Source organism: Spinacia oleracea, chromosome 2 (genome assembly GCF_020520425.1).
Source record: "Spinacia oleracea cultivar Varoflay chromosome 2, BTI_SOV_V1, whole genome shotgun sequence".
Taxonomy (NCBI): Eukaryota; Viridiplantae; Streptophyta; class Magnoliopsida; order Caryophyllales; family Amaranthaceae; genus Spinacia; species Spinacia oleracea.
This window is the reverse complement of record NC_079488.1, coordinates 86650247-86664535: the sequence shown is the minus strand read 5'-3', so window position 1 is coordinate 86664535 and position 14289 is coordinate 86650247. Positions and strand designations below refer to the sequence as shown.

Here is a 14289-nt window from a genome sequence, read left to right as displayed (position 1 = left end):
AGTTTCAGTAAAGAGGTCCTGGCCCGATACTTGAGACAGGTAGACATCTTCCGCATCATCGTCCCACACACCGCACACTTCTCTCTCAATTTGATCCATAAGGAACATGGCGAGTGGTGCACCTTGAGGCGTAATATACATCGTAGGGTCAAAGTTTTTATTTTCTGGTTGATCGAGAGAGATGTGACAAGAACCGAGTGGGCTCTTGTTGTTGTTGGGTTTGCCAACGTTAGGAAAAGGTATTACTTCATCCTCTATCATATCCTGGATCGTGTTTTTTAGATTCCAGCAGTTTTCAGTATCGTACCCATTTCCTTGATGGAATTTGCAATAGGTGCCCTCGACCCAATATTTATTTTTGAATGAAGGGTCGGGTGTGGGGCCTATGGGCCTTAGCTTTCCTTGATTGGTTAGTCTTTGGAAGGCTTGTACCAGGGTCGACCCGAGTGGGGAAAACTTTCTATCTCGGGTCCACCTTCCAGGGCTCCTTCGGGTTGGGGTTTCCTCTACGGCGTGGACCTCTTGGGCTTGAGGCGTGTGGCCCCTGTTGTAGGTGTTACTTTTGTATGCGGGCTTGCTTTGTACTATTTTTGCAAGGTCATCCTCGATCTTTATTCCTACATCATAAACCCTTTTGAAGGTATCAAGGCCCAAGTACCTAAGGTGTTGTTTATAAGCTGGGTCTAGGTTGTCAATGAATTTTTGGACCAATTTAGTTTCAGGAGGCCTATTGATTAGTTGGGCCGTTTGGTCTCTCCATCTAGCAAAATAGGTCATGAAACCTTCATTTTTCTTTTGGAAGAGGACTTCCAGCTCGCGCATGGTGACTTGAAAATCCATGTTTGACGAGTATTGCTTGACGAAGACATTGACAAAGTCCTCCCAAGTGGGGAAGAGCTTAGGGTCCTGGTGGTAGTACCATTTGAGTGGCACAGGTTCCAAGGACAAAGGAAAGGCAGGTAAATACATGGACTTGTCCACACCTTTCAAGTTCATGGCATTCACAAAGCTCAAGAGATGATCACGGGGATTGTCCGTGGCTTTGAACTTTGGTAAGTCAGATGAACTGAATTTTTTCGGTAGTTTGCCTGGAAAAGGTTTAGGATCGAGGGAGAAATACTTGCTTCCCATGGTTTGCTGCAGAACCATTTTTTTGATATTCTTCTCGTTATCGAGGTCATTTTTGGCTTGCGCAGCTGCTAAGGATTCGTTTTCCATTTTCAATTGATTCATAAGTTGGGTCATTTGGACCATTTGGTCTCGTAATTCTTCCATGGACGTGTTTGAGGGTGCGAATCGAGGTTGGAGAAGCGGAGATCCTTGAAAGGGGGAATGGCGGATGGAGCTTGGAGTTACTAAACCTTGTGTTGGTGATGTAGCTTCGAGACGCACTAACCTTTGATTTTCAGATCGACGCCAAGTGGCAGAACCAGCCCTATGCATAAGACAAGCTAAAGTTTAGGCCAAAGTTAAGCATTACTTAGTCTAGACTTCTGACTCTTTCTATTGGTTTTCTATTCTCGCTTTTGTTGGTACACTTTTTGGCTCTTCTTTTGGTCATTCTTTGGATTTTCGAAACATTTGCCCGTGTGACATTCAAAGCTATTTTAATTAGCATGCTCGGTTTTGGTGCCGAACATTGTCGTTATAGGAGGCCTAACGGCGACGCAAGGAGTTATTTATTTTATAAGTCGTTCTTAGAATCGAGTGCCTTTTTTCATACGTCCTAGTAGCAAATTTGTTACGATTGTTTTTTATTGCTACGTATACTTTATGCGCGGGTACCGAGGCTGCTGTGCCTGACCAAAAGGCCAGGCAGCAACTTCGGCGCCAGGCCTGGGCGTTGAAAATGATTGGCGCCCAGCCCGGGGCGCTGAAAATGCGTCCCTGACTGGTACTCGTATTCTGTTCGCGTATCCTTTTTTCGTATATACGACTTAATTTTGCGTGCTCGCCTAATAACGTCCTTTACGCGTTGTGCAGCGTTGTGGGATCCGTTACAGGCTGTCCTGGGCGTCGCTTATTTTTGTGGCGATCGCCCGGGGCTGTGGAACACGTATTTTGGTATAACTCTTTGGCCAATTGGTGTTCGTGAATGTTTGGGCAATTTTTAGGGTCGTTGGTTTTCTAGTATTATTTGTCGCACACAATCACATAATTAGCTACACGTAACTAACATTACAACATGAAGCAAAATAATATGTCACGTAGTTTATGATAGGCTTCTATGGGTAATATTTGCGCCGGCTTGGTACCGCTTCTATCGTCGATCCAACACATGCCCCGGTCGAGGTAGTGAAGGAAATAATGCCCTTGGTCCAAGTATGCATTCAATGTTAAGTCTAATAAATGCGGTTCAGTATTAATTAACAAGTTAATAATTCAGTGAGATCAAGTGAGCTGAATGCCTAGCTAGAGGCCGCTTCAGTTCAAGTGGAATTAATGATATTAATCCACAGCTTACTCTTGACTGAACCCGTAGGGTCACACAAATAGTACGTAAACGGATCAAGTATTTAATGGCATTAAATACTCCATCTATGGATATTCGGAATCGACGGATCTTGGTTTCAGTGGGAGCTGAGATCGTCACAGGCAAGAAAAGAATACTCCGGAAACGATGATATTGCCGGAAACGGAAATATGGATCGTATCGGAAATATAAATATTATCCAAGTCGTAGATGTTGCCGGAAACGGAAACATGGTACGTATCGAAAAATATTATCGGAAATGGAAATATTGCCGGAATCGGAAATATTGCCGGAAACGGAAATATTGTCAGAATCGGAAATATTATCGGAATCGGAAAATAATTCCGGAAACGGAAATATTAAATATTTGTTCAAAACGGAAATTAATTCCGGAATCGGAAATATTAAATATTGTTCGTATCGGAAATGAATTCCGGAATCGAGAATTTAATCGGAAGCGTATCGTACGAATTAGCATCGGACGAGGCCTGCCAGACGAAGGCCCAGCACGAAGCCGGGCCATCGCCCAGCAAGCCAAGCGCAACAACCACACGCCAAGCATACGACCAGGCCCAGCGCAAAAGCCAGGCCCAGCCGAAGCTTGGGCGCGCGGACAAGGCTGCGACAGTGGGCCTTGCGCTGTGCGCTCGGCGTGGGCCGCAAGGCCTGCGTGCGGGCGTGCGGTGCTTGTGCGCCACTCGTGTGTGTTACTCGAAATCCTAAGGCTACCGGGATTCGTAATATGATTAAATCTAATCCTAATAGATAAACTTTGTTTAATTAGAATCCTAGTAGGGTTATAATTAAATAGATTTGTATTCTAATAGGATTATAATTCCTTTCCATAAACTCTATAAATAAGTGCCTAGGGTCACATATTTACGATGAGTTTTCAAGTATTCAAAGTGAGTTTTTGAGAGAAAAATTCAGTCACACATTTGCCTAAAAGTGCCGAAAATAATAGTACCTTAAGGGCGATTCTAGTTGGTCAATCTTAAGGCGGATCCGGACGTGCTGTGGACTATCTACGGAGGGACGACACTTGGAGTCCTAAAGACTTGTTCTTGTTCGGTTCGGGCGCAGCTAGGGAAGGCACGCAACAAAGAGTATGCATCTAAACTATGCTAAATGATTATGTGTAAATAATATGTATTCCTGGCTTAATGGTTGTTTCCGCATGATTTATGAATTGTCATATGTATCATAACCTAACAGTGGTATCACGAGCCTCTTATTATTTTCATAATCTAAATTGCATGAACATGGTTAAATATTACAAATTTGCAAGAATTAAAAGGGGTGATTAATTTTCGTAATTGTTAATTAATTGCAAATTGCGTTTATTTAATTATACGTACGCAGTTTTTCGGCGGTTTCTTCGTTACTCATCCAAATCGAGTGATTTTTGTGTCAATTCCGCATGTAAAAGGCATTCTAAAATTTTGACAAAAAGAGTATTTTTCGGCCGAACCCAGAATTCTCAAATTCGAAGCCTAACTATGACTTTTCGAAGGTTTTAGTTTTTCGAATGCAAAATTTCGTAAATTTAAGATGTTAAATTAAATATTTGCGATTCTTGTTGATAAATCTTGAATTTTTGATTGACCTACTGTATATGTTTAACAAGTTTGAATGCCTAGCCTTGTTAATTATGCAATCTAATTTGTAATTATGATTAATTTGTTGAAAATTAGAATAATTTAGAATTAATTTGATTTTCATAATTAATTATGATTTAATTAGATACCTATGATTAAAAACCACCATAAAAATTGTAAATTTATGATAAATTTTAAATTTTTATGACCTAGACTTGAATCCATGTTAATCGGAGATCAATTGAATAATAAATTTTCGATTGTTCGCCCTAAAATTATGAAATTAATATTATTTATTAATTTGTCATTAATTTTACGGTTTTTTCATGAAATGCCCCCGAGGTTTTAAAAAACGCACCAAATACCCTCGCCTGTTTCGATTCACATAATATACCCCTATTTATCCGTACTGTTCATGACATGCACCTGTCAGCTAACGCCGTTAGTCTGCCGTTAGTGGTGTTTTACTTATTTGCCCTTAATTTTGGTTTAGCGCCATTGACTTCCTTCACTTTCACAGAAAGACCAAAAAAAAAAAAACCGTTCACATTTTTCTCTTTCTCTCTCCTCTCCCCTGTTCTTCTTCAAGCTCTAATCCTACTCAAACCCTAGAAATTCTGGGTAGATCTTCAATATTTTTGTGAATTTTGCTGCGCACCTTAAAGGCGAGTTCGTGGGTTGTGATTTTGCTTCAATCGCGACAAAAAAGGGAGAAACTTGAGGCGATTTCCAGTTGAGTTAGTGTTGAAGAGGAAACGGGAATTTAAAGTTGGTTAGTCTACTTCCAGGTAATAATCTCTTCTCCTCTGTTTAATTTTGCTGGTAAACTTGTTTTTTTTTCACGAAATCGATTAGGGTTAGGGTTTGTGAAAGTGTCAGTTTTTTTTTTAAAATTGCGCAAATTTCTTGTTGGTTATTGGTCAATTGTGGTTGTTGGAATGAAAATTGATGTTAGTTTCATTATTTTTTCCCTTTAGGATGAGTGCTATTTGGTTGTTACTACGTTATGGGTCACATAGTTTTGATATTAGAGTGGGAGACATGGAAAAATATCGTTTGTTGAAGTTGTTTCTTGATATCTTTGAGGAATCAGTTAAGCAAGATGTTTTTTTGCCTAGTACCTTTAGCTTGTATGTTGAGGGTCCTTGTGGTAAGGTTGAATTGAATGATGATAAGACTTTAAGGCTTCTGTGGGGATGGAATTGGGGTAAAGACACTGCTGAAATTTGGGTTGAGGGAACAGATAAACCAGGATTGGTGTTTAGGAATGCGGTTGCAACAATTGAGAATCATAGAAAGGAAAAAGAGAGACAACTTAAGGAGAGACAAGAGGAACTGTTGAGGGCTCAAAGAGAGGAGGAAGAGGCAATGAGGAAACAACAGGAAAGGGAGGACATTTTGAGGGAAATACAGGAACAAATAGAGTACACTGTGGCTATGGAGGTCCCTGTTGTTGATTGTGAGGACATGAAGGTTGAGTATGTGAGAGTCATTAGCAAAGATGATGCTGATGAGGTGTTTCCAGGTTGCTCTCAACCACAACAAACACAAGAATCCCCAAAGAAACAACCCACCCCACCCAAACACACAAATCATGTTGCTTCTAAGTCAAAAGGCAAGGATAAGCCTGCTTCTAAGAAACTAACCCCCAAAAGGAGGGCATCAGCTAAACAACCCACCCCACAGAAACAACCCACCCCACCTAAACAACCCACCAAACAACCTACACCACCACCCCCACCACCCCCACCACAGAAAGAACCCACCCAACCAAAACAACAACAACACACACCACCACCAGAACATCCCACCTCTCCACCACAACAACAACAACACACACCACCACCAGAACATCCCACCTCTCCACCACAACATCACACCCCTCCACCACCACCACAAAATCCCACTCCACCACAGAACAACCAAACTGATGAGCCTAACAATCAAGCACCACCTGATCAAGCTCAGCCAGTGAAAAAGAAGGGGGGCAGAGCTAGACCTGAGGGGTTTAGGGTTAACAAAGTCACTGCTAAGAAGGCTGGAACTTGGGTTTCCAAGGGAAAGGGAAAAGGGAGAAAGGGTACAGGAAGGTCTAAGACACCAGGGGTTTTTGCTGATGTTGGTGAGATATGTTCAGAAGAGGAGAGTGAGGATTCTGATTATGAGGAATCAGATTCTGAACAAGAGGATGTTCTGAATGATTGGATTGATTCTGATGTTGATGATGAGGTGATTCCTGATGATATTCCTGATTTGGGGTTTGAGGATTGTCTAAATGGTTCCTCAAAGATGGATAAGGCCTATAAAAATGGCAAAATATGGACTGATCAACCATATGGGTCCATTAAGTTAGAACCCTGGTTGATCTTTCATGATAAGGCCACATTTCTTGAAGTGTTGAGAAGTTACTGCATACAGGAGGGGTTTGGGCTTAGTGTTGAGAGGGCTGACAATAGGAGGTACACAGCAGTGTGTGCAGTGGAGTCATGTGACTGGAGGATACATGCCAGTAGGTTGTTTGACAATGTTAGCTGGGCCATTAAGGTGATCAGTGGGTCCCACAGAACTTGTGGGAGGCTTGAGGAGAATCCAGTGGTGACCTCTGAGTGGTTGTGTAAGCATATGTTGGGGGAAATAGAGGCAAATCCAGAGATTCCAGTGGAGACATTGAGGAGGTATGCACAGGAGAAGTTTCAGTTGAGGGTGAAAAAGAGGCTATTGTACAAGGTCAGGAGTATGGCAAAGGGAAAGCTGCATGGTGGTTGGGCTGAAGCATATGAGCTGTTGCCTAGATATGCTGAGATGATTAAGCAAACAAACCCAGGGAGTCATGCACTTATAACATGGGGGGCCAGTAGTGGGGATGTGAACCCAAAATTCAGAGCTTGCTTCTTCTCATTTGCTGCACAAGTCAGGGGGTTTCTAAGGGGTTGTAGGCCCATAATTGGAATAGATGGGGCTCATTTAAGTGGTTTCTACAAGGGCATTCTACTGACAGCAGTTGGCATAGATGGGAACAATGAAATTTTTGTTCTTGCCTATGGGATAGTAGACACTGAGAGTTGTGACAGTTGGACCTACTTCATGAGATGTTTGAGGCAAATGTTTGAGCAGGAGGGTTGCAACAGAGATGATTGGACCTTCATCAGTGATAGGATGAAGGTATGTGTACTGATCTGATATTTACTCTTTTCTGATCTTTACTTTTTCTTATGTTTATGTTTCTATATTAATGAACCTGTTTTTGTTGTTTGCTGATGTGTAGGGTGTTGAGTTGGCAGTTAGAGAAACTTTTCCTAGAGCAACTAGGAGAGTTTGCTGCCAACACCTATACATGAATTGTAAGAACAATGGCTTCAGTGGATCTGCATTCCACAAGCTCTTTTGGATAGCTGCTAATGCATACAATGAGTATGTGTTTGGTAAGGCCATGGAAAAGATCAGTGAGTACAATGCAAATGCCACTGCATACTTGAACAGCTGCATTGAGCAGTGGTCTAGGCATAAGTTTGACTCTACTGTTTGTTGTGATCACAACACAACAAACTTTGTGGAGTCATTCAATGCATGCACAAAGCCCTTCAGAGACATGCCTGTCTTCTCATTATTGGAAGGTATAGCTCTTCTAATCATATTCATGCATAATATTACCCCTGAACTTGTTGTTTGTTGTTTAATCATATTCATGCATAATATACCCCTGAACTTGTTGTTTGTTGGTTAATGTCTGGTGTACAGCAATCAGAAGTTGGTGTATGCAGAGGGTGGGGGCTAGATTTGACAAGGCAGTTGACATGGAGGAAGGTCAGCTCACTGCATATGCATTGAAAGAGTTAGAGGAGAGGACAGCTGAGTCCAGGTTATGTTATGCCACAGCATGTGGAGGGGGTGAATTTGAGGTTAGGGATGGACATGTCAACTTCCCAATTAGGCTTGCAACAAGAAGTTGTGCCTGTGGGAAGTGGCAGATCTGTGGAATCCCCTGCAAGCATGCACTGAGGGTCATATATGACCAAAGGATGAACCCCCATGATTTCATATCCCCATGGTTCAAGGCTGCTGCATACAAGCTAACCTATGCAGAACATATTCATCCTATGGCAGATCCATCTCAGTGGCCTGACTTTGGCCTTCCTTCCATTCAGCCTCCAACCATCAAAAGACCATCTGGCAGACCTTCTAAGAAGAGAAAGAGAGGGGCAAATGAACCAAAGAAAGGGAAGAGGAACACAAATGTGAAATGTGGAAAGTGTAGAGAGTTTGGTCACAACTCAAGAACATGCAAGAGTGGAGGAACAAGTGCCACTGGACCAAGTACTTCAAAGAGTGGTGCAGCAGGAGCAAGTACATCAAATGGGGGACCAAACACAAGGAAGAGGTCAAAGGCAGCTGCATAGTCACCTCAGTTGGCTATATTTTGTGAATTGTAGTGCACAAAGCTAAACTAACTTAGTCAAATCAGTTTAGTCAGAATCAGTTTAGTTAGAATCAGTTTTTGGAAACAGTTGTGCAGAGATCATTTTTTGGAAACAGTGAAATGCTTAGAACACCTCTTTTTGTGCAGTTCAGTGGTGTTTGTCCACTTAAAGTTCAGTTTATGTAAAGCTTATTTGCTTGAACAAGTATTTATGGAACAAAGTCTCTTTATTTCATGAAATTTGTTACAACTTTACTTCATTGCTATCCAAATCAGAAATGCAAACATTAATACACCAATTTTTATTGCAAAATTGATTTGCTGTTTCTGTTGTTTGATCTTCTTCTTCAATAGCTTCAACTCTTCATGCATTCCCCTGCTCTGTTCTTGCATTCCCCAGCTTTGTTCTTGCATTCCCCTGTTTTCATCATCTCTGTTTCCCTTGCTCTGAACTTCATCACTTGTGTGTTCAAGAAAACCTTTGCACCATTTGAAATTATCACAAGGATCACACTTGTAGTAAAGCTTTTGCGGATTTTTTGCCGTTTCCGAGCTCCTAATTGCAAATCTTCTCCCGCAATAGCAATTTTTATTAGGAACTCTAATGTATGCTAAATTTGGGATGGAAGAAGATTCGGTTTTTGAATGAGAGCTCATGGCTAATTTGGAGAGGGGAAAGTATGCAAGTGAGGTGAACACTAGTAGCATTTATATGCAGCAAGAACATAACGGCTATATTTTGCTTCCTAGGTTTAAAAACTAGCCGTTAAATTCAAATTCCTGCAATTTGGGTATCTAGTGCAACTTAATTTTAAAATAGGTGTATATTATGCATTAAGTTTATAAAAAGGGGTATACTGTGAATTATAAACACGACTTAACGGAGGACTAACGGAAGGTCAGTTAAGGGGTATTTGGTGCAAACTTGGAAAAAAATAGGGGTATATTATGTGAATCGAAACAGGCGAGGGTATTTGGTGCGTTTTTTAAAACCTCAGGGGCATTTCATGAAAAAACCGTTAATTTTAAATATAAATTTTTTAAATTTTATGCGATTCGTTCATATAACTTGCACGCACAAAGCAATGGACGCTACGTGTTACCCTTAATGGGTGTTGTATAGTGCGGGCATGTGACGACGAGCAAGGGAGCTCGTCGCCCATGCGGCACGAATGCAATGAGCAAGGCCATGGTGCACGAGCACAAGGCAGCAGCCCTGCCTTGTGTCGTGGGCTATGAGCAATGGACGAATGGGCGAGGGCGAATGCAAGGCACAGCAGTCGCGTGTGGGCAGCAAGCGAGCTGCGCCACAGCGCGCACTGCCTCGCGCAAGCGCGCGGAGCCTCGCGCGCAGCGAGCGCAAGCTCGCGTGCCACGAGTGCTACGCCCAGCGTCGCGCGCAGCGAGCGCTGGCAAGCGCGCGCAGCGAGCGCAGGCCCGCATAAAGCGTGCGCTGGCGAGCGCACGCAGCGAGCGCTGGCGAGCGAACGCAGCGAGCGATGGCTCGCGTGCATCGAGCGCTGGCGCGCGCGCAGCGAGCACAAGCTCGCGTGGAGCCTTGCGAAGTATAGCAGCAGCAGCTATGCGACGCAGCGCATGGGCTGCGCGCACATGGCCAGCGATGGCTATGTGCGTGTGGCCCATGGGCGTACGTTGCGTGGGGTTGTTGCGTTACGATTAGATCGTTTTAAAATTTTAATTTGAAATTTTCAGTTTACGTAATTTTAATTAATTTTAAAATTAAGAATTTAAATTATTTTCTTGGATTTTAATTTTGAATATTGTAATTATAATAAATTTTATTTATTCTAATTATTTTACTAAAATTAAAATCATGAATTAATTTAAATACGACTGAAATTAAATTAAACTTTTTGGATTCAATTATAAATTTATATGAGCTTTAAATTTTAATTAAATTTGTATGTTTCCGGTTAGACTAGAAATACATTTTTATGTTTAAAATTAGTAAAGCATATGAATTTATTGGTTTAAGTGGGAGCCCTTTTAGTCATAAGCTCTTGATTAGGTCTACAAATCCTTAAGGTTAAAACAACTTGATTAGAATTAATAAGGACTGAATAATTGGTAGATTATTGGTGCCCTTGATTAATTGCTACAAATGTTTACGTGATGCATAATGTGTTTTACTAACCAGCTATGTGGGCCATTCATGATAATGAATGGGTGAATGGTATATATTGTATATGTACTGTTTTGCAGGTTATGAAGTGACTAGTATGGCCCAAATAGGATAGAAAATATGGTCTGCGTACCATTAATTTGAATGTAATTGGTCTAAAGTACCAAAGTTGTTTTTCAATTCAAATATGGTCTGCGTACCATCAAATAGTTGTAATTAGTTTTAATTATAGCTTATCCTATTTGAAGAAAATGGTGCCTCCCACAGAGATTTTCAAGACGGACTTTGAAGTTAAAGCTTCAAGATGAAGTCGGGCCATACTAGATCACATTTATCTTATGCATGTTTTAAGTTATTTATTGCTTTTAAATATGTCTTAAAATGCATGAGATCAAAAGCTTGATTATGTTGCATGATTAAGGATTTTAGTTCACTTAAAATCTAACCAACATAGTAAGAGCCTTAAGTTCCAAACTTAAAAATTGAGTTAAAAGGTGCCATGCCAAAATATACACTTGCTTGGATATCCTTTACATCAATCTAGTAATAGTTTTCGCTCAGCGAGGTGTTACTTATTGGTCCTAAAGGGGCAAGGTACACAAATAATTGTGAGTACATGTTAGTTTTGGTGAAACTCAACGATATAAGTAAGGAGTCCTTTTATGTCGTGGCAAAATCGATAGGTTTACCTAATAAGTTCTTAGACGTACCTATCAACCAAGAATAGTTTCTAGACTATTAGCAAAAGGCTTTTGCTTACCTAAGATGTTTTAGCATTAAGTCGACAAACTGTGCTTAGTTCTTCAATGATTTTAGGATCTTGGAATCATTTTATTCACACCTGCCGGAACACATAACTTGAATAAAATGCTTAATAAACATTGAATTATGCATGTATGCTAGAATTTAAGTTTATTAAGAGAAACTGTGAATGGTTATTTATTTGTTTATTCTTTTCAATTGTAGTTTTAAATATGGCAAACAACAATTCATTCAACATTCGATCAATTCTCGTAAAGGAGAAGTTGAACGGGAAGAACTTCCTTGACTGGCAAAGGAACTTGCAAATAGTTCTTATGCAGGAAGAAAAGGAGTATGTCCTAGAAGAGGCGATGCCCGAAGCCGCAGGCGACGGGGTCACTCAGGCAGCCCTCAATCGTTGGATTGATGCCAACAAGGATGTGAAATGTCTAATGCTCGCCACCATGAGTGCGGATCTGCAGAAAACGTTCATCAACTGAGATGCTTTCACAATCATCAGTGAGTTGAAGAACATGTTCCAAGATCTGGCTCGAGTCGAAAGATTCGAGACTCATAGGCAAATTCTTGAGACCAAGCTTAAGAAAGGCGAGCCCGTAAGTCCACATGTTCTCAAAATGATTGGACTCATTGAGAATATGAGTCGGCTGGATCAGCAATTTTCTCAGGAAATGGCTATAGACACCATCCTCCATTCTCTTCATAGCGGGTATGATCAGTTCAAACTGAACTACAGTATGAATAGTCTGGACAAAACGCTCACTGATCTTCACGGTATGCTGAAGACCGCTGAAAAGACGCTCAAAAGTGATAAGCAGGATGTGCTTATGGTGCGTGGGGGCAAGTTCAAGAAATCTGGAAAGAAGAGGAATGCTAAGAAAGGTGGCAACAAGGCCAGCCCAACTAAGCAAACTGGCGCCAAATCTGTAAAGAGGAAGGTCAGTCAACCCACTTCTGAATCCGAATGCTTCTACTGCAAGAAGAAGGGGCATTGGAAGAGAGATTGCTTGAAGCTAAAGGAAGATCAGAAGAACGGAACAGTCGTTCCATCTTCAGGTATTTTCGTTATAGAATGTATACTTGCTAATTCAACTTCTTGGGTATTAGATACAGGTTGTGGCTCACACTTATGTTCCAATCCACAGGGACTAAGAAGAAGTAGAAAGTTAAGCAAGGGTGAAGTCGACCTACGAGTGGGAAATGGAGCACGGATTGCTGCATTAGCTGTAGGAACTTATTATTTGCCGTTGCCCTCCGGGCTAGTTTTGGAACTGGAAGAATGTTTCCATGTTCCAAGTCTTACTAAAAACATCATTTCAGTTTCTTGCTTAGATGCTAAGGGATTTTCCTTTTTAATAAAAGACAATAGTTGTTCGTTTTATTTTAAAGAGATGTTTTATGGATATGCTAGATTAGTCAATGGACTTTATTTATTAGATCACGACAAACAAGTATATAACATAAATACCAAAAAGGCCAAAAAGGATGATTCAGATCTCACCTATCTGTGGCATTGTCGATTAGGCCATATAAACTTGAAACGCTTAGAAAGACTTCAAAAGGAAGGAATTCTAGAACCATTTGACTTAGAGGATTATGGTAAATGCGAATCATGTTTACTTGGCAAAATGACAAAGCAACCTTTCTCTAAAGTTGGAGAAAGAGCAAATGAACTATTGGGTTTAATCCATACAGATGTATGTGGACCAATGAGTACAAATGCTAGAGGTGGTTTCAGCTACTTTATCACTTTCACTGATGACTTCAGTAGATATGGTTATGTCTACCTAATGAAGCATAAGTCTGAATCCTTTGACAAATTCAAGGAATTTCAGAGTGAAATAGAGAATCAATTAGGCAAGAAGATTAAGGCACTGCGGTCTGATAGAGGCGGTGAATATCTGAGCTATGAATTTGATGACCATCTGAAAGAATGTGGAATTCTATCAGAATTGACTCCTCCAGGAACACCACAATGGAACGGTGTGTCAGAACGGAGGAACAGAACCTTGCTAGACATGGTCAGGTCAATGATGGGTCAGGCCAAACTTCCATTAGAATTTTGGGGACATGCACTAAATACAGCTGCACTCACTATAAATAGAGCTCCGTCTAAAGCTGTCGAAAAGACTCCATATGAGTTATGGTTTGGAAAGCCTCCAAATGTGTCTTTTCTTAAGATTTTGGGATATGAAGTATACGCCAAACGATTAATTTCAGACAAACTTCATCCAAAATCTGACAAATGTATCCTTGTGGGCTATCCAAAGGAAACAAAGGGGTATTACTTCTACAATACATCTGAGAACAAGGTGTTTGTTGCTCGAGATGGTGTCTTTTTGGAGAAAGATCACATTCCCAAAATGACAAGTGGGAGAAAAGTAGACCTCGAAGAAATTCGAGACGAACAACAAACTCTAGAGAATGCTCAAGATGACATTCAGGATGAAACTCAGAGATCTTTAGAAGAATCTGGTGAGAATCATGGTCAATCTAGAAATGTTACCCCGCGTAGATCGCAAAGATATAGATCTCAACCGGAAAGGTACTTAGGTATTTTGACGAACGAGAGCTATGACGTTCTATTACTTGAAAGTGATGAACCTGCGACTTACAAACAAGCTATGACGAGCCCTAGCTCCAAGCAATGGCAAGAAGCCATGCAATCTGAATTAGACTCCATGTCTGAAAACCAAGTATGGGATTTGGTCGATTTGCCAGATGGCTACCAAGCCATTGGAAGCAAATGGGTTTTCAAACTGAAAAAGGACAAGGATGGGAAACTTGAAGTTTTCAAAGCTAGATTGGTTGCAAAAGGTTACAGGCAAGTCCACGGTGTGGATTACGATGAAACCTTTTCACCAGTTGCAATGCTAAAGTCTATTCGGATAATGTTAGC

General features: G+C 41.0%; 1 protein-coding gene across 2 annotated transcripts; it reads left to right on the top strand.

Moving 5' to 3' along the window:
• Positions 1-4403: 4403 nt before the first annotated feature.
• On the top strand, positions 4404-8743 carry LOC130467972 (uncharacterized). Of its 2 annotated transcripts, XM_056837198.1 has the most exons (4): positions 4404-4859; positions 5049-7233; positions 7337-7685; positions 7810-8743. In XM_056837198.1, exons 2-4 carry the CDS (start codon positions 5050-5052, stop codon positions 8466-8468), a joined length of 3192 nt encoding a protein of 1063 aa, XP_056693176.1. In that variant the 5' UTR covers positions 4404-4859; position 5049; the 3' UTR covers positions 8469-8743. The 2 variants fall into 2 exon arrangements, with proteins under 2 accessions (XP_056693176.1, XP_056693175.1); XM_056837197.1 differs by lacking the exon at positions 4404-4859 and having other exon boundaries at positions 4973-7233.
• The last annotated feature ends 5546 nt before the right edge of the window (positions 8744-14289 follow it).